The following is a 23379-nucleotide window of genomic DNA, read 5'->3' on the forward strand; positions in this document are numbered from 1 at the left end:
AAGATAATTTATGAAATTACTTTATATTTCATTGTTCAATTAAATGTAGTTTATTTATAAATATATTTTTATAATTTTTTAATGTTTATGCGCAAACTTATCAGTAAAAAAAAGATGCAAAGAATATTTGCAATGAGAATTTTGTAGGAATATGTTTAAATTACCAAGGTGTGTAAGTTCCAAGATACGTGTGACAAATAGGACAATAATGATCGGTATTTTTACAAGAATTCAACCAATATGGGATCATACAACAAGGCCAGCATCTATTATTAATATCAATATCGATAAATAATGAATAATTAATTCTAAAAAAAAAACTATAACGAATATTAAGATTATCCAAAATTATACATGTTGTTTTTATAAATCATATATATATATATATTTATATGTAACACGAAAGAAAAATGATTTTATGTAAAGTATTATTTTTGTTTAAGAAATTAATTAATGTATAAATATTTAAAAAATATTGAAGGATAAATGACACTTTTCGTTTTCATTTACTAACCCACAAAGACAAAGAAGAAATGCACTTAAATGTACAATATTTGATCGACGAACTTCTGTCAGAGTAATGACAAGGGCTAAGCATCGTGTACAAATAGTAGCTATGGGTCTTGGGGACCAAGAATTAGCACTTGCTAGAGAATTGATGAAAAGATAATGTGAAATAATTTTAATTACATAAGAATCTTTTAATTTCATATTATCACAATAAGATTTAAATAAAATATTCTTATTTATTACAAAATAATAAGATTTTTAATAAGTTTCATGTTAATGAAACGATATTTACGTGAAACGGAAAGATCTTCTTCCGTAAAATATGGGCTAAGTTGAATACCCTGAGATTGAGCATAACTTGGCGGAGGAGTAGGTGCTACAAAAGACGATTGATTCGTAGGTGAAAAAATAAATCTTCTGATATCGTGTAAATTTGTTTGTGCAATTAACGATTCTTGATGTAATATCGTTCCTGGGCTAACATATATCGATGAATATGTAGGTGGAGCCCCTCTCAAACTTGGAACTGTATCTGTCTATTAGCCGAATTGATTAGAAAAATACGAAGAAGCAACTACGAGAAAATCGATTAAAACATGGGAGAGATAAAACATTGCAACCTCTTCGTCCGTCGTTGCAATACAACATAGATATTTTCTTAATCTCCAAATTCTACGAGATTGTCTTACTCGATTAACGAAATTATTTCTTACAGATGATATACTTCGTCGTGGTAAATCAAACGCTTCTTCGATCGACAGCTGTAGATCTCGATTAACTTAATAGAAAAAAAGAAAAAAAAGAAAAAACAAGAAATAAATAATTATAATACGTTTAATTTTTAATTTGTTTTTATAATAAATGAATCTCTCTTACAATTTGCTCTAGACTATATTTTATTAATATAAAAACGTAACTTACATATCGACGTTGGATCGTGTTGATCGACTACATCTACAAGTATACTGTGTACATCAGGCGAACGATTGTTATAATCTGTAGTGATTGTTAGAATCTCGCTTTTAGGAATAGATCCTATAGAAGATAAAGGAGTAGTGGATATTTGTAAAATATCTTTTGTTGGTACAATGGATGGCATAGTTGACACGGACGAAGAGTAAGGAATTGCAGCTTGCGTTGTCGTAGCGTCACAACTAATTGTAAGTTTCATTGACATCTTTGAAGTATTGATACAATAAATTAATTAAGTACTTGATTTAAATACATATACAACATGCTTTATAAACATTTAATCTCGATATAATTAATGTATTATAGATTAAATGAATCGTCGTTACATGTTTTATTAAAAAGAAAATTCGTTCAATATAGATAATGTTTAATATAAGAGAGAGAAAGAAAAAGAAAGAGAGAGAGACAGAGAGAGAGAGAGAGGGTGAAATAATCTTTTAATTAATTTTTTGATATTTATACCTCCTTTGTTTGCTTTGCAGAAAAAGTAAATTTTGAACCGTTAATAATCTTTTCTTCGATATTGGTTACGTTTTGAATCGATTCATTGTTTGTAATATCTAAAAAGGGCAATTCCGTCATTGTATCTTCTTCGATATACGAAAAATCTTTCTCCGGGTTCATTGATGACGCACCTTCCATGCTTGGCTTAATCATTTCTAACTTCATAAAAATTAAAGATTTTGGTGTCGTCGCTATTGACGATTGTTCTTTGAGTTGAGAATCATTTAATACTTCATTCGAACTTTCATTTTCGTATAATTTCGAATTTACTGCATTATTTGCAGATGCTATAAAAAAATGTAACCTTTACTAAGAATTTATACTAATGATATAACAAATATAAATAATACTTTTTTCTTCGACAGATTGCCTTTTCATGATCTATTTATAAATCATTCTTTTATTCGCAATAATTAATAAAATGTCTTTTCATTTTTACTCTTTGAAACTAAAATACTGTGTCATATATATAATTTATTATTACTTTATATGTATTAATAATACATCGTAATGAATGGTACATTCAAAATAAGTGCTTTAAGATTTGCCCACTCTGAAACTATATTGACAAAAATCTGAAAGATTATCGAATAGAATTAATTATTATTATTTCATTTATTCGACAAATTCATCTACGAACTTTATATATATATATATATATATATATATATATATATCTATATATATACTTTTTTCAAATAAATTCTATATTCGTACAATTAGATATAACCTTAAATTGTCATTTCAAATTCGATTTTACCGCCGCTTGAAATGAATAAAGATGTCGCTATCCAATAATACATATTCGTCTTATTCTTTCTTTGAAATGTTACAAAGATTCAAAAAAAACATAGATAAAAAGCATAAGGGATTCTTTATCTCACCAAAATCATCCTTTCGAGTAAAAGTATGCAAAAAGAAAAAACATATCCTTTTGTGAAGAAACGTAAATTCGTAAGAATGGCGATAGAGTAAGTGAGAGAAGCGCTTGCTCGGCATTACAAAAGCGTTTCGTGTGGCGCTATTAGGAGCGTGCGCGCTGATGCCATTACGTGCGCGAGGCGAGAACAGCCGAAATGGAGGAGAGTCAAACATCGGAAAGTGTCGCCGTGCTACCGGACATGTCCGAACCGTTGACGAGCGAAACCGAGGAAGCGTCCGCCCTAACGACCGAACACGAGGCGCATCCTGTGGCCGTCACGGCGAGCGTCACTTCTGTACCGGGTGTTCCGGGTGTTCCTGGAGTTGGTGTACCGGTTTCTTTGCCTGTTGGTTCTATCATCGGTGTGGCAAACTCTACCAATGGGACGACCTTCAACGTCATCACCTCAGAGCAATTGCAGGTATATATAAAAAAAAAAAAAAACGAAAGATATATTCATCACATGCTCGATCGATTCTGAGGTCATTCGTAAATTAACGATTGACGAAATATTCGAAAATTTAAATAAGTTCTTATGTAAATGATACACATATACTATATACATTTTGTTCTGTATGTTATTTTTGTCATTGAATTTTATAATTTATGTATAATACACGAACAATAGAAATATGCTTAAAAATAAAATTGTATTTCATCGTTAAATTAATCAGTTTACGTTATTTTAACAATAATAAATTGTAAATAAAGTTCTTCTTTTGTAGCTTCCAGGTTCTGGACAATTCAAACAAATGTTATGCGTTGATAATGGTTTCATCTGTGAACCACGTCATGACAAAGATGCAGATCCTCTAAGATGGAATGGAGAATTGAAGGCAACTCATATAGTTATTCAAAATAGTACGGATGAGGCAGAATCCGAGCAAATACATGTATCTGCAGCTAATTCGCAACCAATATGCAGTTGGTCAGAATCTGCCAATTTGGCAGTTTTGCCTGTTAGATGTAAAAATACAAATGCAGAATTGCATAAAAGTAGATTTGGATCAGGTGGTAGAGGGCGATGCATTAAATTAGGGCCAGACTGGTATACACCAAGTGAATTTGAAGCCTTTTGTGGAAGAGCATCGAGTAAAGATTGGAAAAGAAGCATCAGATTTGGTGGTAGAAGTTTACAAACACTTATAGATGAACAAATTTTAAAGCCGCATGCGACATCATGCACCTGTGCTGCCTGTTGTGATGATGACAGTGCAGTGAGTAATTTAAATTATTTTTTAGTTATCCTATTAATATCTGATTTGTAAGTGCAATATTAATCATTTATGGTTACAGACAGGACCTGTACGATTATTTACACCATATAAACGTAGAAGAAGAGCCAGGGATACTTCTGACGGTGAAACTCCATCTCGAAAACATAAAAGTGAAAATTCGAGGGATGGTAGTAACAATGATGAAAGTGACAATGAAGTAGTTGTTCCTGACAAAGAAGTTTGGCCACAATTTGTATCTACAGATGGTTTAGTTGTACAACAATCTCAAGATCAGGATTCTGTAGTGCAGGGCGTGCATCAAACAGAGAATGGACAGAGTGAAGATATTTTTAAAAAATTGGATGAAATATCTAATAAAATGTTAAAGTTGGCTTATGAATTTAAACGTACAGTAGATGAAGCAAAAGAAATCAATAGACAACAAAGAAGAGAACAAGCATTAGTTGCACAATTGGGTGGCAGAGGAGATGTTATTGAAACTGTTGGTCTACAGCCTGCATCTGATACACATAATAAAAAAGTAACGTTAAGTGTGTTTGTGCTTTTTTGTATTGCATATAAAATATTTTTGCTCGCATGTATGTTTATTTATTTTTTTTTCTTTTCTTTTTTTTTTTTTAATAAAAACTCTGTTTTTAGTGTGCCAATTGCAATCGAGAAGCATTTGCTGAGTGTTCTTTATGCAGACGTACACCATACTGTTCTACATTTTGTCAACGTAAAGACTGGGCTGGTCATCAAGTAGAATGTGTGCGAGGTGCCGCTGAAACTGTTATGCTTATAGTAGAAAGCAGTAGTACAGATACTAGTGCTCTTGCCACAACTACAGGGGACCAATAGCTAGTGTTTCTTACACCCATTCACCAAAGGAATATAGAAAGAGAACAGTCTACTATAGAAACTTCACAATTAAAAAAAGAGATGAAGACTTGAGATAAAGATTAAAGAGATGAAGATTGAAGATTCCTGGCTAATAGTAGCCTAAAAAATTTTGTATATATTATAGTAGCTATTTTTTACATAAGTTATAGTCTACTATTTAAAGACTATCAATGAACGTGTATAAAAGCAAGTTGTTTTTGATGACCACACTCATGCATTAACATAATGAATATCTGTATAAATGATAGTACATGTTATGTGTGGGAAACTTGATCCCTTCAAAAAGGAAAGTTCGTTGTATATATGTTAGTTACTATAATAAGTATCATATTACATTCTTCAAAATGTATATTTGGAAAGAACGTTAAAATGAAAAATGACCAAAGGAGAGGTAATCTATAAGCTTCTGTAAGATTATTTGAGTATTGGGTTATTCAGATATTTCATATTGATTTGTAAAGTAATAATTTTTAGTTTTCGCAAATATTAATAGAGAGAAATTTAAATAATTGTATTAAAAATCATTTATAATTTTGCTGAGCAACCCAATATAGTGTCATCATACCTTTTGTTTATAATATAGTTTTATAGGAATAAAAATTTTTTTTTATTATAAGCTTTTTTATGAAAGTGATATTTTCTTATAGAATTTTAGTACAAATATCAAGTATATCACATTTCATTATTCATTTTCTATATTGTTTTAATCTAAATTGATTGGCATTGTACAAACAAATACACCATTTATTTTGAATATAATTTAAGTATGATTTAATGAGGCAATAATGATTAAGTTATTTTTTTAAGTCTGATATAAACCCATCATTTTCTTTATCCTGATTATTGGTAAACATGTACAACAGCTTATAGTATTCTAGAGATTTCTACAAACAAGATAACTTTTGTAACTTAAACAATGTTTTTTTTTTTCCCCCTGAAAAAAGAACTTAATGTGCACATCTGTTTTTTACAAACAACGTATTGTGAATAGCTATAACACTATCTTTACGTTGTATTTAGGATTATCCAATTTTTTTTTTTTTCCTTAAAAATTTATGAATAGACAGAGTATAGAATAAAGTACTATATTCTATTATTTTTTTTTATTATCTTTATATAGTTTTATGTACTGAAAATAGAATTGATAAACATATGATTTGAATATATATTTACTGATTACACATATTTATATTCAAAGTTCATACACATTACTTTTTTATATTTCACAGAAAAAACGATAAAAAATTTCGTACCATTATTTATATATAGTGATAAAGAAATCTAATTTTAAATTACATTTTGTACATACTCTTGTACATATAAAATTAATAATTTACTTTTACCCACCGTATATTTGGAAATGTATTTATAATTAGGCTAAAAAAAAATATAGCAATGGTATGTACAGGATCAGCAAATACAAAATATAGATGATAAGATTTGAATGTTTATAAAAATTTAATTTACTAAATATCTTTGTAAAATTTATATCGATTATGTATTTAGAAAATTTTTACAAAAGAAACGCTTAATAATTTCCATAATGTTTCAATCTGTATAAAAATGCTCTATGTGATCTATTCGATACACCTAAGTAACCACTACTAGGAGAAAAATCAATAGCAGAGGGCATTGACATTGTTGTTTGAAATGTGGGAAAATTTGAAAATACGTTAAACGATGGCAAATGTAACATTTTAAAAGCATTTGCCTTTTTATCGGAAGCCATGGCTAATATCTCTGATGTAGGATTAAATTTCAATCCAGTAATAGAAGTAACAAGATTGAAAATCGTTTTAAGTGGTGCTGGAATTTTTTCTTTTAGTACTGTATTTATGTCATACAAATTAACTACTCCTTCCCTACTACCAGTAGCTAAAAATTGACCGTTCGGAGATATTGCAGTAACTGAACAAGACAAGCATCCATCATCCACTGCACGATGTATACATGTTCGACTTTTTATGTCCCAAATATACATTTCATTGTCATCTTCAAGCATACAATAAAACGAATATTGAATTATATAATTTTACTTTGAAGATAAGTAAAATGTTTATTATTTACCTCCGTGTGTTATGAGTGTTTTATTGTCAGGAGTAAATGAAACTGTTCGACATTTTGTATTCATATTTAGAGTACCAATAAGTTCTTTGGAAGAACTTGTTAATAGATAAATTTCACCTGCTCTTCCACACAGTGCTATCAATCGACCATCAGGTGATACTTCATATTTCTGAATAACATAATTTTGAAAAGTTATTCAAATAGAAATATGCAAGAGAGTATCATTAATATAATTTAAATAAAATTTCAAACCTTCATATTAGTAATACCATGTGGTAATGGTATCTTATAAGTTTTTCCACTAATCAAATTATAAGAATGGCAATATGAGTAAAATTGAGATCCTGATAGAACTTCTGTTCCTTCTTTAAGAAATTTTGCTTTACTAATTGGAAACTTCTTATATTGCATACTATATAATTTGTTGTTCTCTATACCATCAATCTATATATATTAAAAAATTTCCTTTTATATATATCAACAATTTAAAAAAAAAAAATATTTTTACTAACCTGAAAAAGAGATAAAATACCGGATGAACCAGCAACAAGAGCTAATGTAGAGGTTGGATGGAATTCCAAACTTGATATTACAGGGCCTTCGTTAAATGTCTGCTGATTTATTGATTTCAAGGCTTTAATATCGATAGTTCCCTTTGGCAATCTCTTCATTCGTGGCGTTTCTAAATGAGAACTATGCTAAAATTAAAAATATTTATTTATTTAAACATAATATATTAAAAAACTTTATTTTAATTTCAGTAATAGAATTATTAAAATACCTTCAGGATTTCATAATCCGTATCATCAAAATTTTCTTGAACTCTATCAATTTCTGCCCATTTTGGAGTACCTACAAAATGTTTGTATTTATTCTCTAAAAATTCTGTATAAAACTTCTCTGGCCTTTTGCTGGGTAACTTGCGATTTTGAATATTTAATGCCGCTTCTACGCTTTATTTATTTAAAAATAAATTTAATTAATATATATAAACAACAAAACGGTAATTGAATCATTTTAAAAATACTTCGTATACTTACGTATAATGCGCATCATCATCATCTACCCAGACTACTTTTTTTTTCTCTGTCTGTTCATCTGAATCTTCATCAGAACTCTTAGAAGATATATTTTCATTAGCTTCTACATTATCTGCATTATATGGGTGTGCAATCGTGTTTCCATTTGTTTCTTCAATATAATTTTCATCTGGTAAATTATTTATGACATCACTTGCATCTCCAAAAACTATCTTTTCCAACCTATAGATCAATATTATAATTGTAAAAAAAATATGCAATAAATTTGAAATAAATCTACATTTTTTAATGTTTATTAAAATTTTCTGTTTATAATTGTATCATTACGCTTTTATTTAAAATTAATCATAAATAATTGTTCATTAGCTGAAAAATTAACACATTAATAAATAAAATACAATTTGATTTACCTAGCTTCTTCCGTAGGATCATATGAATTTATTTTTCTTTTTTTTGGAAATATATCAAATTTCTGATTGCGCTTTTTATGACCTTTTATTATAACATTGGTATTCATATTGAAAATGTTTAATATCTTCAATTAACAGATGCACATTTCACTTCCTAAGATAAAAATATTTTATTATTACTATATTTATTGCCAGAGTAATTCTGCTAATAAAAAAGAATCAAATCGTACTAATCACAAGTATCAAATTATCATAATATATAATATATTTTAATAAGAAATAAAAATATTATAATTAAATTTTCAAGAAATAGAAAAATATAATAATATATATTGATTATTATCTTAAAATTTGAGATTGAAGTACTTAACCTTACGTGTTAAAAACATAGTCGATATTTAATTTTCACAGTAATCACAGAGGTCTCTAATGTTCCTTTGATTATAAATCTTATTTAATGAATACGTGAATCAAATGTTTATTTAATTGCATTATTAGAATAAAAATAATAAAGAAAAAAGTAAATGTATGAAATATATATTTATTTGTTTTAAGTAATAGAATTTTTTAGTAACATCTATGTTATACTTTCTATCACTTGTATAAATATTAAAAATGTTTTGTATCTTTCTATTATATTATTTTTGTATATTTAAATATTTCCGATTTAGTATTTTCAAATACAAATTCCAAAAATATTTTTTAAATATGAATGTTTTCACATATGAGTAATATTTTCTTGTCTTTAACCTTGTTCCTCGTATGTTGGAATAGAAAAGGAAGAATCAGAATAGTCTAATGTTTTTCGTTCCAATGATAATATGGAAGGGCATTTTGGCTGATATTGTTCTACTGCTTCTAATAATGTTTCTGGATATCCTGGTGAATAATATCTGAAAAAAAAAACAATAAATCGTAATTTTTTATAAACATTATTACATCCTTAATTTTTTCGAATTATAATTACCAGTTAGTTATCATTTTAATTACCTATATTATTATATTTATTTATAATAAAAATGTATAAAATTAATATTTGATAATTATATTGAGAAAAAATTAATCTATGATCAATATAATCAATTATGAAAATTTATTGAATATTATACTATACATTTACTTGTACTATCTTCTTTATCGACTGTTAACCCGGTCAATCATTTCATTTGTACAAAAGAAAGATCAAAGAAAAAAGGTGCATTTATATTGAAATATTAATAAAAAGTTTAAAAATGATACTTGGTAAAATGTAATTATTGTTTAATATAATCGTAAGGAAAAATACTTGAGGGCCATAAAATTATTGATCCACTGCAGTCTCAGATTATACTTTTTCAATAAGATCAGCTGTGCGACAATATGGCGGATATTCGTACATTAGTAATCTGACTTAAATTAAAATACACAAAAAAACTAGAAAGACAGGTAGTTATTTATACGAATTGGCAGTGGAAACGAGTTTAACCGGATTCAATTTTCTGCTAGTTATAAGGAAATCCTCGGATCTAATTCGGTAAGTAAATAAATTTTAGCAGGGTTATGTTAAAAAGCAACTAGTGTTTTTGGTTACAATTCATTATCACACACTGTATAAATGTTTAATTTATCTGTTCGAATATTGTAACATATAAAATATATAATATACAAAGTTATTAGTGACGAAAATGAAATTGACATAATATGATTAAACAGGAGAGTATGAATCAAGTAAATTGATTTGATTATAAGTTTGAGACCTTGACAATTGACATTTTTACATTCTTTAGATCTTTATAAAATTTTTTTTTATTACTCTTTTCTTTTTATATAATCACAACTGACTCTTTGCAAAAAAGAAATAGAGAATAAAAAAATGTAATAATAGAATTACATATAAAACGATAACACATTTCCATAGTAATATAATATTTACTGGTTTTAACTTCGATTTAATGATTTCTTCTATTTAAAAGATCTTAATTATTATAACTGTTATACGAAGATATAAATAGTTTGATAAATTAATAAAATAGATGATATATATATATATATATATATATATATATATCATATAATATATGTGTGAAAAATGACCTTATAATTTCTTCAGGGAAGCAACAGTTGATTTGCATTATGTACTCCATAAGCATTGTGCCTGGTTCAGCTTGTATTTCTTGCACTTTTTTCAATGCACCTGATGTAGCAAATAATCGTCTTGCTCTCGCGTCATGTGGCAATATCTAAGATAAATATTTCAAAAATTATATTTTTTATAATTGAGTCATAACACTTTATGATTACAATAAATATATTATATAAAATACAAAGAATTATGAATGTATTATGAAATAAACAATTTTTTATTGCTGCACAATTTATTATTATTATATATGTTATGTATATACGTTAATGTGGGTGAAAAGACACAATCACTTAATTGCATAGAACCTAAAAATAAAGTTTTTAGAATGTCTGATCAGGAAAATATCTTAAACGTGAACGTAAAACGCGAAACTGTATGCTTTTAAATTGATACATAACATTTATAGAATTAATAGAAAAAATTAAATTTTTCAACTAGTAACGGAAAGAAAGAAAATACGAATATAAAGTATGAATAGTAATTAAATGAAATGAGCACGATATATAGAAATATTTTATAAAAATAAGGGATATTTTTGGATGAATAAGAAAACTGTGTTTGAAACTATTAAAAATACATTTATTTCTCGATTCATGGGATACATTTAGCAAGTTTACCAGTCATATATCATACGCGGTTACGAGACGAATCTTATCGCTTTATCGAATAGTCTTATGCTTTGTAAATTGTAAAGATGCTGATGTAATACAAAATAAAATTCTGAGAAATCATTTTTTGAAAAAATTGTACGTCAGAACGATATCGTTATTACAGTTCGTTAAGTGTTCCATTATGTTTATCATAAATCAAAATTAAAAAAACATAAATGTAAATAAGACATCTCGATAACATATTTTGTATATCACGACAATGACGCGGTATTATGAAGAAAATATTTAATGCTCAATAAATAATTATTGAGTTTGAAATTAGGAAAAAAAGGAGAAAAATAAAAATATGATAAAAGATTACATGTACGTTCAACAATTATTATTACGTTTCATTGTGAAAATAAATACTATTTATATTTGAAAACAAAATTCTTCTTTCTTATATACGCACAAGCTATAGTAATTTGCATTATTTGCAATTTTTCATTAATCTCATATTGTTTGTTGACTTTGCAGAGAGAAAGATTTGATAAAAAAAAAAAAAAAATTACAACTTCAACGTTAGAGGATATTTATGGAGGGAACAGTGAACCGTGAGAAGATAATACAAAGTTATAAGAGCGTATAAAAACGTTGCTATTATATGAATATCATTTTATATCATAGTTACTTTATCATAAATCCATCATCAACATTATGAAATAAAAAAGCAACGAATAATAATTTTGATCAAGTGCTTCGTGTGTATGGTTGAAGAAAAATTCAAGCGAGGGATAGATCGTTAAGATGTACATATATCTAATTGATAGAGTACAGTGACTGAATCACCCTAAGAGATATTTAGATTATATTTTATAAAACACCAAAATCCATTGGTACACAGAGCACGGACAACGAGACAATTGCCTTATATTTGCAACAGTCGTGTAACGTCATTCAAATTTACGAAAGATATTTAGATCTTGTAGCAAATGACGTACCATTTGAATTTAACCAGAAGTTTCTATATAAGCACATAAACGTATCCTACAAAATCAGTTCATTTAGATCAGAAAAAAAAGATACATCTCTGTTAGTTGGTTATTAAAGTATACATATACGTACATATACGTGTATATATATTGCGTATGTATGTACATATATATATTTATACATATATATATATATATATATGCACAAAGCATCTGTAAGTTAAATGATTGCTAATTACAGTATAAAAATATTATTAGAATATATTAGTAGTTTATTAATAAAATCTATGAAATATCTTTGTTTAACTTGTTTGCATATAAAATTAATCTATTGTTGAATGTTAAAATTCATAATATACAAATTAACATTTAAAAAGATTTTCAATTTAATCATTATATGAACAAAATAATTGTAAATTGAAATTGTCAAAGTTATTTGTTATGAAAATAGCAAAACCACATTATAGCTTTTGTTATAATTAAACGAATATGAGTGTTTATTAAAAGTGCTACTTTTTAGAGAATACTTTAACAAGGAAGGTGATAAAAGTGTATAACTTTATAAGCAGTAATATCATTGTTAATCAACATGAAAGACAATCCAGATTGTGTTATTCTCAATACGGGTGAAACACATAATTATCATCAACCTGTCTCTGCAAAACCTTCGGTAGTTTCAGTTTCAAGTATTGATTCTGATGTTAGTGATAGACGGGATGTACGCGAAGAGCTTTATGCTGGAATCTTCAGAAGGCATAGAAAAACTATATTGGTAATAGGCAGTTTTCTAAAAATGCTAAAGGTGAATAGAAACATGAATAGTTATGCTAGCATTAAACCTAATGATGAAGCGGATGAATGAATTATTTATTTAATTTTATTAATAATTTTGCAAAATATTTTTATAATTTAATATCTTTTTAACATTATCATCACATATCTTTCGGCATCATTATAACATTTTTATTCACTTCTATTCTATTCACTTTATAGCACTTACATTATCAGGCAGATGAATAATATTATATCGATAATCATTATACTTATTTGTAATTGATCACATATACTATAGTATATGTATATTCAATGAAAATGTTCTATGTAATATCAATTCTGTTTATTTATCATTTTTGTATACTAATTTCAAAGGAATAAAAATATACCAAAATAAGGACTGCCAAAGGAAATATCATGCTAAAAGATAAAAAATTTTCATGCATTTTTATATATATTGTAACATAAATAAAAAAAAAAAAAAATCAAGAATTAAATGCATGAAGTAAATTAAAGATATTGACGTAATTTTCAATGTTTAATCAACAATTCATGAAATCACATAATAATGCAACCTATTACTTATTAATGCAATCTGCACTCTACTAAATGTAGTTTTTGTAGGACGAAAATTTTTTCTTTATGAAAGAATAACATTATTCGTTTCCTTTTTCAGAAATACTTGGACAGATTACATGCTCTGAACCGAATATTTGGTTTATTTGCCATACGATTTGAACATGTTGCAAGACAAAAATTTTGGTAAATTGGCAGTAAAATATATATTATGCAATTCTTTCTTCCAAATTTTACGATTTATGCTTTATGATATTCGTTTAATTGAGTGCTAGACTGTTTGTTTATATTTGTCTTATTATTATTTTATATTTACTTGATATAAAATTTCAGTTAATACTGAACCTTTTAAATGATAATTTAATGTCTTATTCTTTACATTTATAATAATATAAAATACGATAAAAATTTGAATATAATATATTACTTTCAATAACAGATATTATTGTTGAGTTATTGATCTGAGAAAGTAGAATTAATTAAGTTTGCTAGAAATTAATCTTTTCCTTAATCCTTTTAAGGTGGAACTACTGAATGAATAAACTTATGACAGTGATATATATGTGTATTATGAGAAAAAATTATATACACTGGGTTGTGCTATTATTATGATGAATCTTTACTAAAAAAAATTATACCTATTTCTAATGTAATTAGAACTTAACATTATCAAGATGATGGAAAATGATAAAACACCAATACTTTAATATAACAAATTAAGCAGATTCATGAAAATATCAAATCAAAGTCTTTTTTGTTAACAATTCATTACTATATACAACTTTTGAGGCTTATTTAATATTTGTCTCTCCATTTTTGTACGTTTTGTATACTATTTCTCTTTATACCAAATACTGCCATTAGAAAATATAATAGTTAAAGTAGTAGGCAATAGAACATAGTTAAGTAAGAAATACATTCCACATGTTTTTCATGAAATCTTAACAAATTCATAATGTTATACACATAAAAAAAAAGAAAATCAATAACAAATTGTCCTTGTATTTTAGATGACCATTCAATGTCGAAAGACTGAGAAATGTGCTTTTTTGGAACTTCAAATGTGCCATACTATAACTTAGAGAAAATCTTAGAGAAGAATAATCTAAATATGTTTGTGTAATTAAAAATTTCTCTATTTGCTGTTGATTATGAAATTATTAAACAAAAAACTATATAGCATATCTGTAAATCCTGTTAATTATTATTAATAGCTTGCAAGTATATCTTGTATGAAGATAATTAAATGTCAACATATTAATCTGAGTTATTATATGAGAATTAAAAATAAAAAATATAGAGAAAGTATAAATAATATGAAATTAATTAAATAATTTATAAATTTCTAATATTTTGCAGTTGTTACATGCAAAGTGGAGCTAATTGTACTTAGCAAATAGAAAAGGATTCTGTTATAAATTAAAAAGAAACAGTATCATTTTGCATAAATATTTACAATAAAAGCACACTTATACAGCTGCTTGACCAATTTTTATGTAGAGCAAAAGATTTATATATGAATAGTTTCATAAATATCTATCAATTCACTCCTATATTATATTTTATCTTATGTATATGAAAACAAGTCATCTTATATATTAAATTTTATCATAAGTAATTATATCCAAATAGATAAAAGCAATTATGTTAGTTATCAACACCGTGTAAGATATATAAAAGGCAATAACACCTGTTTTGTGTTTATATATTAATTGGAAAATAGTATACCATCACTTTGTATAACGCATCATTTGTATACATTTCACTGATATGTATAGATTAAATAATAAACTATTAATATTATATTTAATAACTTATAATGTAGTTTAATACCTACACCTTAAAAATTATTGATATTATGTATAGAACAATAATTTATAGATATTATCAGAATAAAAAAAATATACTATTTTTAAAGATTACCTTGCTAAATTGTCCAAGCACATATTTCAAAATATTTGAAGGGGCATCAAATAGAAGTGCTTCTAGTGCTTCAATATGCAAACATTTTTGTAATATCTGCTTTAATGATGTATAACACTTTGTTTTTAAATCGTTTGAACTCGTTGGATTGATATAGAGCTGTTAATCAAATAAAAAAAAAAGAAATAGAACAGATATACCGTTGTGATTATAAATATAATTTTTTTAAGAACTTACATACTTCTAATAATTTTGAAAGAACATTTGCATCAGCTACTGATTTTGCATGCTCTGGTGTATGTTTTCCTATTTGACCTAATGTCCAAGAAATTACAGCAAGTATATGATCATCAGTTTCATTTTCTAAGATAGTAGCCAATTGAATAACACTCTATAGTGATCACAAAGTGCACTTAAAGATACATGACTATATAATATAACATATATTTTATATCTATATTATATCTTATACCATTGATCCAATTATAGCTGCAGCAAACTGGTCGGAATGCCCAGCAATATAACCAAGTGCCATTATTGCAGGTAGTTTATTTGTCAACTTTGATGTATTAATCAATTCATTTAAGGCACCTATACCCCCGATATTGATAATCAGTTGAGCCAACTAAATAATAAGATTCAAATATGAATGATATCCTTAATTGAAATAGTAACTTCACTGAAAATTTACTTCCGATGTATGCTTGCAAACTTCTTTAATAAGAATTGCTGCAGATCTGACTACATTTTCATCAGGATGACCCATATGTACTAAAACATTGGGGAATACTTCTGTCTCTACAACAGCTTCTGCTAAGTTTGTATCATGTTTAGCTATGCTCCCTAATGTTGATAGAACTTGACGCTGCATAAAAGATTTTTTATTAACATAGTCTTATAAGATTTTTTGATAAATTGTATCAATCAACCTTCAATTTAACATCAGGATTAGATAATGCTTTTGATAAATAAGGTAGGGCACCAGCATCCACAATGGTGTGAGCTAAATCTTTACTCTGTTTGCTTATATCACAAAGGGCAGATACACTAATTTGTTTAAGACATAATTCTGGCTCTTGTAAACATAAAACAAGGAGTGGTACTGCTCCTGAATAATATATAATAATGATATATATGAGAACTCATAATTTTTTAACTGTATTGTAATTACCCGCATCAACAGTAGCCTGTGCTAAACTTCTGTTATGTCTAGCTATATATCCAAGTCCCCATGCAGCTGCTTCTTTAACACCAGAATCAAAATCTTCTAAACATATAATCATTACATCTAGTCCATTCATTTGTACTATAATTGATGCTGTTTCTGGTGAATGTTTTGCTATAGCACGTAATACGAACAATGCTGCCTTTTTATAAAATTTCTATAACAATTTATTTTTAAGATAATATATTTGTATGATATACTAATTACTAATATATTATATACTAATTGTAAAATTGCATATATAAGTACTACAAAACATAATTTTTTTAATAGTTAAGGAAATTTTAAAAATTGTAATTAATTTTTTAATTTAATTTTGAACTATCTAAAGCTTAAATGCTTACATTCACAAAGCTCGTACATTTTGTTTCTCTATATTGTGTAACAAGCGAGGTAAAATATCTTCTTGAATAATATCTTGTGCCAAGTTAATATCATGATTCGCCAGTTTGCCCAATGCAATTGCAGACATATGCTGAATAGAAGGGACTACATCTGATAACAAAGGCCTAAGCAAATGTATAACACCGGCAGCTTTCAAACATTCAATATTATTGGGCTTTGATGCAAGATTAGAAATGGATTGTGCAAAAAGCAAACGTGCCTTTTGATATTGATCAAATACTATAAAATAAAAAATCTCTTAAAATTTTAATATGTAAAATAATATATATATATATATTTACAAAGTTTGTATAAAATATAGATAAAGATAATTTAATGTACCTTGTAAAATAATACGCGCTGTCATATTAATATATCAAAATAGACAAAGGTTTGATGACCTAAACTCATAAATCTTTCTTTTTTATTAATTCATACAGCACTTTCAATTGTTTCAAAACGAAAAACTACCGCCCTTTGTATAAAACTATATACTAGCAGGGTAGATACCATTAGACACTTAAAGCACTAAACTTTAAACCATATTAATCAATAATATTTCCAAATAAGTTTTATGAATATTTGTCAGAAATAACCAATCAGAATTTTCTTAGAAAATGAATGTGTTTCGTGAAAATATTGTCTGAATAATATGTATATATATACATGTATATATTTTAATAATTGTATGCATTGACGTAATTCAAATTATTATAGTTTTGTAATTGAATATTAAGTAACGTGCATTATAACGATACAAATGTCTGATAAACTATTAATTAAGGAAAAAGAATTATATCGATTAAATAAAGCATTAGAAATAAAAACGCGTCATGTTTTGGAGGAAATCAAATCTATTACGGACCGACGGATTCATGATAACTCGTCTAGACAAAATAATGATACACATAATACTACAGATAGGAATAAAAGGAATTCAGAATATTCAATGAATACAAATAATAAATTACTGCAAAATATTACGATCGAAAGGAATCCTGTTTCATTGGATACTTTAACAGAAGGTACATCGAATTTATCCAAACAGTGAGTATATAATAAATATTATAGATAAATTTACTCTAGTAATATATTGATCTCTAAGAAATATTAACAAATAATTGTAATTTTTTTAACGTTATATAAATAAATATATAAATTTTTTAAACAACGTAAGTTGTATATTTATTTTATTTTTATATTTCTATATAAGATGAATTAAATTTTACAAATTTGTTTTTCTTAATTTTGTTTAAATTTTTATTAGAAATTTTGAAAATTTCCGAAATCAAAATGGAGCCAATAAAGTTAATGAGATTGTTTTATATGAAGGAAATAGTCCAGAGAATAAAGCTCTCATTAATTTTCTCAAATCCAAAATAGATATGCTGTATAATGAATTAAAAGTGATTCAAGTTGAATATAAAAATAAGGTATAATAAAGAATAATTTTACAAAAAAAAAAGCATCGTTTTATTTTTAACTAATTAGAATTATATATCTAATATGTTGTAGGTTAATGATTGTGAGAGATTGGAAGGTGAAAATAAAAAGCTTGATTGTTGCAAGTTAAAATTGCATAATCAAGTAGCATCACTGAAAGAAACAGTTACAAAACTTGAAAATAATAATTCTAATTTACATGAGCAAAATTTAGCTTCGAATACTGAAAATTCAAATTTAAAAAAGGTATAGATTACTACAATATGGATTATGTGTGTGTGTGTTTGAACATTTTTCAAAATATTGAATTTAATATGATAATAATGTTTAGGATATAGAAGGACTAAGAAAAGAAATCAAAACTTTAAATAATCAATTAAATAATTATGATTTACGATTAAATAGATCTTTAGAAGAAAATGAAAAACTAAAAAATACTATTAAGTTTAATCATTTTGAAGAAAAAGTATGTACGCTTTCTTGGTAAAGATATAAAGCATGTAAATGCACTTTATTATTACATATATTAAGTCATTTTCACATATATTTTATACCTGTACATGCAGGAATTACGAGATCAAATCAGAAAACTTCAAGAAGATAAAAGACAAGGAATAAAACATTTAGAAAAACAACGATTAGAATTACTTCAAGCATTCAAAAAGCAATTATTGCTTATAGATAATTTGAAGAAACAAAATGTATGTATAGTCAGAGATTGTTCTAAAGAATTGATGAATTGTATCTTTTTTGTTTTATATTCTATATTATAATTTTTAACAGGCATTTATGACAGCAGTCGAGCATATGCAACTTGTAGAAGAAGATTTTTCTAAGCTTCTATTGTGGAAACCAAATAACTTGTAAAACTGGTAAAGTACAAAATTAGATTATTGATGATGTTACTCTGCAGATTTGTATCAAATACTTAGAAGTTGTAACATTGTCATTCTATATTTTTAATAGTATTTATACAGTACAATGAAGCCATATAATTGTTATAAGCAATTTATACTTTTTGTAATTAAAAGACAAAATAAAATATAATTCTTATATTAGTTTTAATTGTATTGTCATAATAATTTTTATTGTGTAACAATTTATATTTTTAAAAAATTTTAATTTTGTTTTCTTTCCTTTGATCGAATATCAGTGTATAATTTGTATATATGCATTATTTTGTGTACATTTGTATGTGTATGTGCGTGTATATATAGCAACGTACACAAAATGATGACGTAAAAGCTGCTTCACTAAATTTCGATTGGGTATTTATATTTATAGTTAGCCAATAAAAATCTCATGAATATACGCCATAATTTTTCAATTTTCTAAAATGTATATACTTAAAAAGATACATGTATCTATATATATAAATATATATTATGATTATGTTGAAAATTATAATTTTATAGTCAATAGGAAAAATGTTTTTTTATTTATATAAGATTCATATGATATTATCATGAAACTAAACTCTATGGATATTGCAGAAATCTAGTCAGACTGGTAGCTCAAAACAAAATATCCCTGAAATGTTACTAATCGCAATGCTAAGAATATCCTTATTCTCTCATCGATGAACGAACTTAACTGTCATATTTGTAGAAGTTAATATTTTTGAAGTTATCAGAAGTACTTATTTTTGTCTACGTAATTAATTGTTTTATCATCGCATTAACAGTTCAATATATATACACACACACACACATACATATATATTAATTTTTTTATATGTACATATATGAACTCGGTTCTTATTCCAGATTCGAGGTATATGTTGTTATTCTATTAGTGAGGACATCGATTTAGAGATCATAAAAAGAAATATATTAAGTTTCAAGTAATTTCATAATCGTAACTTCTTCAATATTATACTGCGATCGCGATCTCAAATTTATGCGTCTGTATACACATGAAGTATGACATTCGGTGACGTTGGACAACTGAATTTTGAAGGTTGATGATTGACAGAAGATCTTGGAACGATCTATGATATAGTAAATTATGTTAGTGCACATGTAGAAAAGTGTGTACTATTTATTTTATCTGTATTCTAATTCTTTTCGTTGTTTGATTGGAACGACATTAACAGTTTTTCGTAATCAAGGAATAAGATTAATATTTCTTTTACTGTATAGCAAAGTAAAGGTTAGAAAAAAATCCATCCTTTATCATTATGGCTTCAGGAACTATATTGGCGGTAAGATAATAATGTGAAATTAAACAGAGCTTAGATATTGATATTATTGCAATATTTATAGAAAGCTATTGAGTTAGTAACAAAGGCAACAGAAGAAGATCGTAAGAAAAATTATGAAGAAGCTCTTAGACTATACGAACATGCTGTGGAGTATTTTCTTCATTCTATCAAATGTATTCATTTTCTAAGAATATATTTTGTTATCTTGTGCGAAATAATTTGTTTATTAATATTATAACAAGAAAATATTTTCTAGATGAAGCACAAGGTGATAGAGCTAAAGAAAGTATAAGATCAAGATGTTTGCAGTATCTTGAAAGAGCAGAAACATTGAAAGCATATTTGAAAAAAAGTAAGAAGAAACCGGTAAAAGCAGGTGAAGATAATGCAAAGACAGAAGATAAGAAAAGTGATAGTGGAGATAGTGACACTGACAGTGACCCTGAAAAGAAAAAACTTCAAACCAAATTAGAAGGAGCAATTATTATAGAGAAACCAGATATCAAATGGAACGACGTTGCTGGTCTTGATGGAGCTAAAGAGGCTTTGAAAGAAGCTGTTATCTTGCCAATACGATTTCCACATTTGTTTACCGGAAAACGTATACCTTGGAAAGGTATTTTACTTTTTGGGGTAAGTTTATTCAACATATATATAATTTAAAATTATGGGCTGTACATGATAATATTATATATTTATAATAGATCATTATGTTATTAACAATATATATTGTTTAATGCAGCCTCCAGGTACAGGTAAATCATACTTAGCAAAAGCAGTGGCAACAGAGGCTAACAATTCTACATTTTTCTCTGTTTCATCTTCGGATTTGGTAAGCAAGTGGCTAGGTGAATCTGAAAAACTTGTGAAGAATTTATTTGATTTAGCACGTCAACATAAACCAAGTATTATATTCATTGATGAAATAGATTCACTTTGTTCATCTCGCTCTGATAATGAATCTGAATCAGCACGAAGAATTAAGACTGAATTTTTAGTCCAAATGCAAGGTACATAAAAAACTTCTTGAAATGTTACAATATAATTTAAGACTTGGTACAGATTTCTAAATTTATGTGTTCTCTGTAGGAGTGGGTTCAGATAATGATGGTATATTAGTTTTGGGCGCAACTAATATACCTTGGGTATTAGATTCTGCTATTAGAAGGAGATTTGAAAAGAGAATTTACATTCCATTACCTGAAGAGCAAGCACGTGCTGTTATGTTTAAACTTCATCTAGGAACTACAGCACATTGTTTATCAGATGATGATTTCAAAAAATTAGCAGCTGCCACAGAGGGTTATTCAGGAGCAGATATAAGTATCATTGTCAGGGATTCTCTCATGCAACCTGTGAGACAAGTTCAAACAGCTACTCACTTCAAAAAAGTAAGAGGGCCATCTCCAAAGGATCCATCCGTTATAGTAAATGATTTACTTACACCATGTTCTCCTGGAGATGCAGATGCTATTGAAATGAGTTGGATGGAAGTAGATGGTGATAAATTATTTATTCCTCCTGTAACCATGGTATGTACATAATTAGTTCTTATGCAAAATTTCTTTAAACAGTATCTATATATTTAATATTATTCATTTATGATACTTACAGAGAGATATGCAAAAATCTTTAGCAACGACACGTCCAACAGTAAATGAAGATGATATGGCAAAACTGGAAAAGTTTAAAGAAGATTTTGGACAAGAAGGTTGATCCTTGGATACTTTTTATGATGTAAATTAATTCTTTATAAAAGCATACTCTCAGTTATACGTGCTTGCCTTGTTAATCTTTGAGAAGCAATTATACTTAACAGTGTTTGTATAAAGATATCTAAGAAGAAGTGCATACTCCTTTATCTTTCATCTGTTCTATCTTATTATAGAAAAATGATTAATTCACTATAGGCTATCAATCTATAATATTTACTAAAATTTCTTATTATTATGCACTAGTATATAACATGCAAAATGAATTATATTTTGACATAAATAATTATTAAATTTTATCTATAAGAATTGTAGATTATTGTTCATTCTAATATGCAAAACAGAAAAGTAAATTTTCAGTATGATGGAAATATATAATATTCTACTTTGTAAAAGTTATTGTTATATCTAACAAATCAAGTATAAAATACTAAACTTATTTTACTTTTCTTATTTCATTTATATACTTATAAAAATTAACAAGAAAATAATCGCTATATCATTAATATATAAATCGAATGCTTTATTTGGTCAAATATTTTGTCTTTGTTTTATTTTTTTTCTTTCTCTCTTTTTTTTGTATTTTTTTTTTTTTTTTTTAAATAAGCATCTTATGATAGATATATTTTTACAAATACAACATACAATATGATAAATTTGAAATATCTGTAATTTACTTGTCTTATTTTTTAATGAACTTTGCTCTGTAAACTATCCACTAAAATTCTGCGTTTACTTAATAGAATATATTATAATGCGTGCAGATAGATTTAATTACTAACTATTTTAAGTATGATCAGGATGAATTTCAATGAAGAAATGTCACAAGTTAAAACACAAATGCATAAGTATGTAAACAAATAAAAATATAAACGATTGGTAATCAGAAC

At 26.6% G+C, this 23379-nt stretch overlaps 7 protein-coding genes across 15 annotated transcripts; 4 read left to right on the forward strand and 3 right to left on the reverse strand.

Moving 5' to 3' along the window:
• Nucleotides 1–436: 436 nt before the first annotated feature.
• LOC124427131 lies at nucleotides 437–2992 on the reverse strand. Of its 2 annotated transcripts, XM_046969680.1 has the most exons (5): nucleotides 2704–2821; nucleotides 2337–2561; nucleotides 1945–2273; nucleotides 1432–1687; nucleotides 437–1288 (listed from the first exon to the last, which is right to left on the reverse strand). In XM_046969680.1, the coding sequence occupies exons 2-5, from the start codon at nucleotides 2362–2364 to the stop codon at nucleotides 1050–1052; spliced, it is 852 nt and encodes a 283-aa protein (XP_046825636.1). In that variant the 5' UTR covers nucleotides 2365–2561; nucleotides 2704–2821; the 3' UTR covers nucleotides 437–1049. The 2 variants fall into 2 exon arrangements, with proteins under 2 accessions (XP_046825636.1, XP_046825635.1); XM_046969679.1 differs by lacking the exons at nucleotides 2337–2561; nucleotides 2704–2821 and adding an exon at nucleotides 2871–2992.
• A 42-nt stretch (nucleotides 2993–3034) lies between these two features.
• Nucleotides 3035–5430, forward strand: LOC124427129 (deformed epidermal autoregulatory factor 1). The gene is made up of 4 exons (XM_046969676.1): nucleotides 3035–3329; nucleotides 3634–4125; nucleotides 4205–4666; nucleotides 4786–5430. Exons 1-4 carry the CDS (start codon nucleotides 3063–3065, stop codon nucleotides 4984–4986), a joined length of 1422 nt encoding a protein of 473 aa, XP_046825632.1. The 5' UTR covers nucleotides 3035–3062; the 3' UTR covers nucleotides 4987–5430.
• A 345-nt stretch (nucleotides 5431–5775) lies between these two features.
• Nucleotides 5776–9002, reverse strand: LOC124427128 (U3 small nucleolar RNA-associated protein 18 homolog). 2 transcript variants are annotated; one of them, XM_046969675.1, is made up of 8 exons: nucleotides 8922–9002; nucleotides 8546–8699; nucleotides 8136–8357; nucleotides 7877–8048; nucleotides 7608–7793; nucleotides 7348–7539; nucleotides 7096–7264; nucleotides 5776–7020 (listed from the first exon to the last, which is right to left on the reverse strand). In XM_046969675.1, exons 2-8 carry the CDS (start codon nucleotides 8650–8652, stop codon nucleotides 6557–6559), a joined length of 1512 nt encoding a protein of 503 aa, XP_046825631.1. In that variant the 5' UTR covers nucleotides 8653–8699; nucleotides 8922–9002; the 3' UTR covers nucleotides 5776–6556. The 2 variants fall into 2 exon arrangements, with proteins under 2 accessions (XP_046825631.1, XP_046825630.1); XM_046969674.1 differs by having other exon boundaries at nucleotides 8917–8997.
• Nucleotides 9003–9290: 288 nt separating this feature from the next.
• On the reverse strand, nucleotides 9291–17609 carry LOC124426750 (sperm-associated antigen 6-like). Its single transcript, XM_046968825.1, has 10 exons — nucleotides 17474–17609; nucleotides 17109–17371; nucleotides 16694–16904; nucleotides 16452–16630; nucleotides 16214–16387; nucleotides 15995–16147; nucleotides 15764–15913; nucleotides 15523–15681; nucleotides 10619–10764; nucleotides 9291–9438 (listed from the first exon to the last, which is right to left on the reverse strand). Exons 1-10 carry the CDS (start codon nucleotides 17496–17498, stop codon nucleotides 9291–9293), a joined length of 1608 nt encoding a protein of 535 aa, XP_046824781.1. The 5' UTR covers nucleotides 17499–17609.
• LOC124427134 lies at nucleotides 9669–15412 on the forward strand. Of its 4 annotated transcripts, none has more exons than XM_046969682.1 (5): nucleotides 9669–10058; nucleotides 11795–12464; nucleotides 12770–13051; nucleotides 13700–13785; nucleotides 14121–15412. In XM_046969682.1, the coding sequence occupies exons 3-5, from the start codon at nucleotides 12839–12841 to the stop codon at nucleotides 14131–14133; spliced, it is 312 nt and encodes a 103-aa protein (XP_046825638.1). In that variant the 5' UTR covers nucleotides 9669–10058; nucleotides 11795–12464; nucleotides 12770–12838; the 3' UTR covers nucleotides 14134–15412. The 4 variants fall into 4 exon arrangements, with proteins under 4 accessions (XP_046825638.1, XP_046825641.1, XP_046825640.1 ...); XM_046969685.1 differs by having other exon boundaries at nucleotides 12770–13021; XM_046969684.1 differs by having other exon boundaries at nucleotides 13700–15412.
• A 276-nt stretch (nucleotides 17610–17885) lies between the features above and the next one.
• On the forward strand, nucleotides 17886–19599 carry LOC124427130 (putative uncharacterized protein DDB_G0286901). 2 transcript variants are annotated; one of them, XM_046969677.1, is made up of 6 exons: nucleotides 17886–18178; nucleotides 18399–18564; nucleotides 18647–18820; nucleotides 18906–19040; nucleotides 19141–19275; nucleotides 19358–19599. In XM_046969677.1, exons 1-6 carry the CDS (start codon nucleotides 17892–17894, stop codon nucleotides 19439–19441), a joined length of 981 nt encoding a protein of 326 aa, XP_046825633.1. In that variant the 5' UTR covers nucleotides 17886–17891; the 3' UTR covers nucleotides 19442–19599. The 2 variants fall into 2 exon arrangements, with proteins under 2 accessions (XP_046825633.1, XP_046825634.1); XM_046969678.1 differs by lacking the exon at nucleotides 18906–19040.
• Nucleotides 19600–20070: 471 nt separating this feature from the next.
• On the forward strand, nucleotides 20071–23378 carry LOC124426605 (vacuolar protein sorting-associated protein 4). Of its 3 annotated transcripts, none has more exons than XM_046968474.1 (7): nucleotides 20071–20209; nucleotides 20341–20777; nucleotides 20839–20950; nucleotides 21034–21410; nucleotides 21520–21787; nucleotides 21867–22309; nucleotides 22392–23378. In XM_046968474.1, the coding sequence occupies exons 2-7, from the start codon at nucleotides 20754–20756 to the stop codon at nucleotides 22491–22493; spliced, it is 1326 nt and encodes a 441-aa protein (XP_046824430.1). In that variant the 5' UTR covers nucleotides 20071–20209; nucleotides 20341–20753; the 3' UTR covers nucleotides 22494–23378. The 3 variants fall into 3 exon arrangements, with proteins under 3 accessions (XP_046824430.1, XP_046824431.1, XP_046824432.1); XM_046968475.1 differs by having other exon boundaries at nucleotides 20092–20227; XM_046968476.1 differs by having other exon boundaries at nucleotides 20133–20603; nucleotides 20716–20777.
• The last annotated feature ends 1 nt before the right edge of the window (nucleotide 23379 follows it).

Source organism: Vespa crabro, chromosome 9 (assembly GCF_910589235.1).
Source record: "Vespa crabro chromosome 9, iyVesCrab1.2, whole genome shotgun sequence".
NCBI lineage: Eukaryota > Metazoa > Arthropoda > Insecta > Hymenoptera > Vespidae > Vespa > Vespa crabro.

Bases quoted from the DNA above. Each gene is read 5' to 3' on its own strand.
- LOC124427128 (XM_046969675.1), bottom strand. From the start codon at position 8,652: ATGAATACCAATGTTATAATAAAAGGTCATAAAAAGCGCAATCAGAAA. The intron at 8,049-8,135 runs GTAAGTATACGA...AAATAAATAAAG, and splicing joins GATGATGATGCGCATTATAC to CGTAGAAGCGGCATTAAATA. The intron at 7,021-7,095 runs GTAAATAATAAA...GTATGCTTGAAG, and splicing joins AACACTCATAACACACGGAG to ATGACAATGAAATGTATATT.
- LOC124426605 (XM_046968474.1), top strand. From the start codon at position 20,754: ATGGCTTCAGGAACTATATTGGCG. The intron at 20,778-20,838 runs GTAAGATAATAA...CAATATTTATAG, and splicing joins CTTCAGGAACTATATTGGCG to AAAGCTATTGAGTTAGTAAC. The intron at 22,310-22,391 runs GTATGTACATAA...TGATACTTACAG, and splicing joins TTATTCCTCCTGTAACCATG to AGAGATATGCAAAAATCTTT.
- LOC124427131 (XM_046969679.1), bottom strand. From the start codon at position 2,985: ATGCCGAGCAAGCGCTTCTCTCACTTACTCTATCGCCATTCTTACGAA. The intron at 1,688-1,944 runs GTATAAATATCA...AATACTTCAAAG, and splicing joins CTGCAAAGCAAACAAAGGAG to ATGTCAATGAAACTTACAAT. The intron at 1,289-1,431 runs GTAAGTTACGTT...TTTTCTATTAAG, and splicing joins ACACGATCCAACGTCGATAT to TTAATCGAGATCTACAGCTG.
- LOC124426750 (XM_046968825.1), bottom strand. From the start codon at position 17,498: ATGACAGCGCGTATTATTTTACAAG. The intron at 16,905-17,108 runs GTACGAGCTTTG...AAATTGTTATAG, and splicing joins ACAATATAGAGAAACAAAAT to AAATTTTATAAAAAGGCAGC. The intron at 16,148-16,213 runs GTAAATTTTCAG...CTTATTATTTAG, and splicing joins TTTGCAAGCATACATCGGAA to TTGGCTCAACTGATTATCAA.
- LOC124427134 (XM_046969682.1), top strand. From the start codon at position 12,839: ATGAAAGACAATCCAGATTGTGTTATTCTCAATACGGGTGAAACACAT. The intron at 13,052-13,699 runs GTGAATAGAAAC...TTCCTTTTTCAG, and splicing joins GTTTTCTAAAAATGCTAAAG to AAATACTTGGACAGATTACA.
- LOC124427129 (XM_046969676.1), top strand. From the start codon at position 3,063: ATGGAGGAGAGTCAAACATCGGAAAGTGTCGCCGTGCTACCGGACATG. The intron at 4,126-4,204 runs GTGAGTAATTTA...TTATGGTTACAG, and splicing joins GTTGTGATGATGACAGTGCA to ACAGGACCTGTACGATTATT. The intron at 4,667-4,785 runs GTAACGTTAAGT...CTCTGTTTTTAG, and splicing joins CTGATACACATAATAAAAAA to TGTGCCAATTGCAATCGAGA.
- LOC124427130 (XM_046969677.1), top strand. From the start codon at position 17,892: ATGTCTGATAAACTATTAATTAAGGAAAAAGAATTATATCGATTAAAT. The intron at 18,179-18,398 runs GTGAGTATATAA...AATTTTTATTAG, and splicing joins ACATCGAATTTATCCAAACA to AAATTTTGAAAATTTCCGAA. The intron at 18,821-18,905 runs GTATAGATTACT...AATAATGTTTAG, and splicing joins AAAATTCAAATTTAAAAAAG to GATATAGAAGGACTAAGAAA.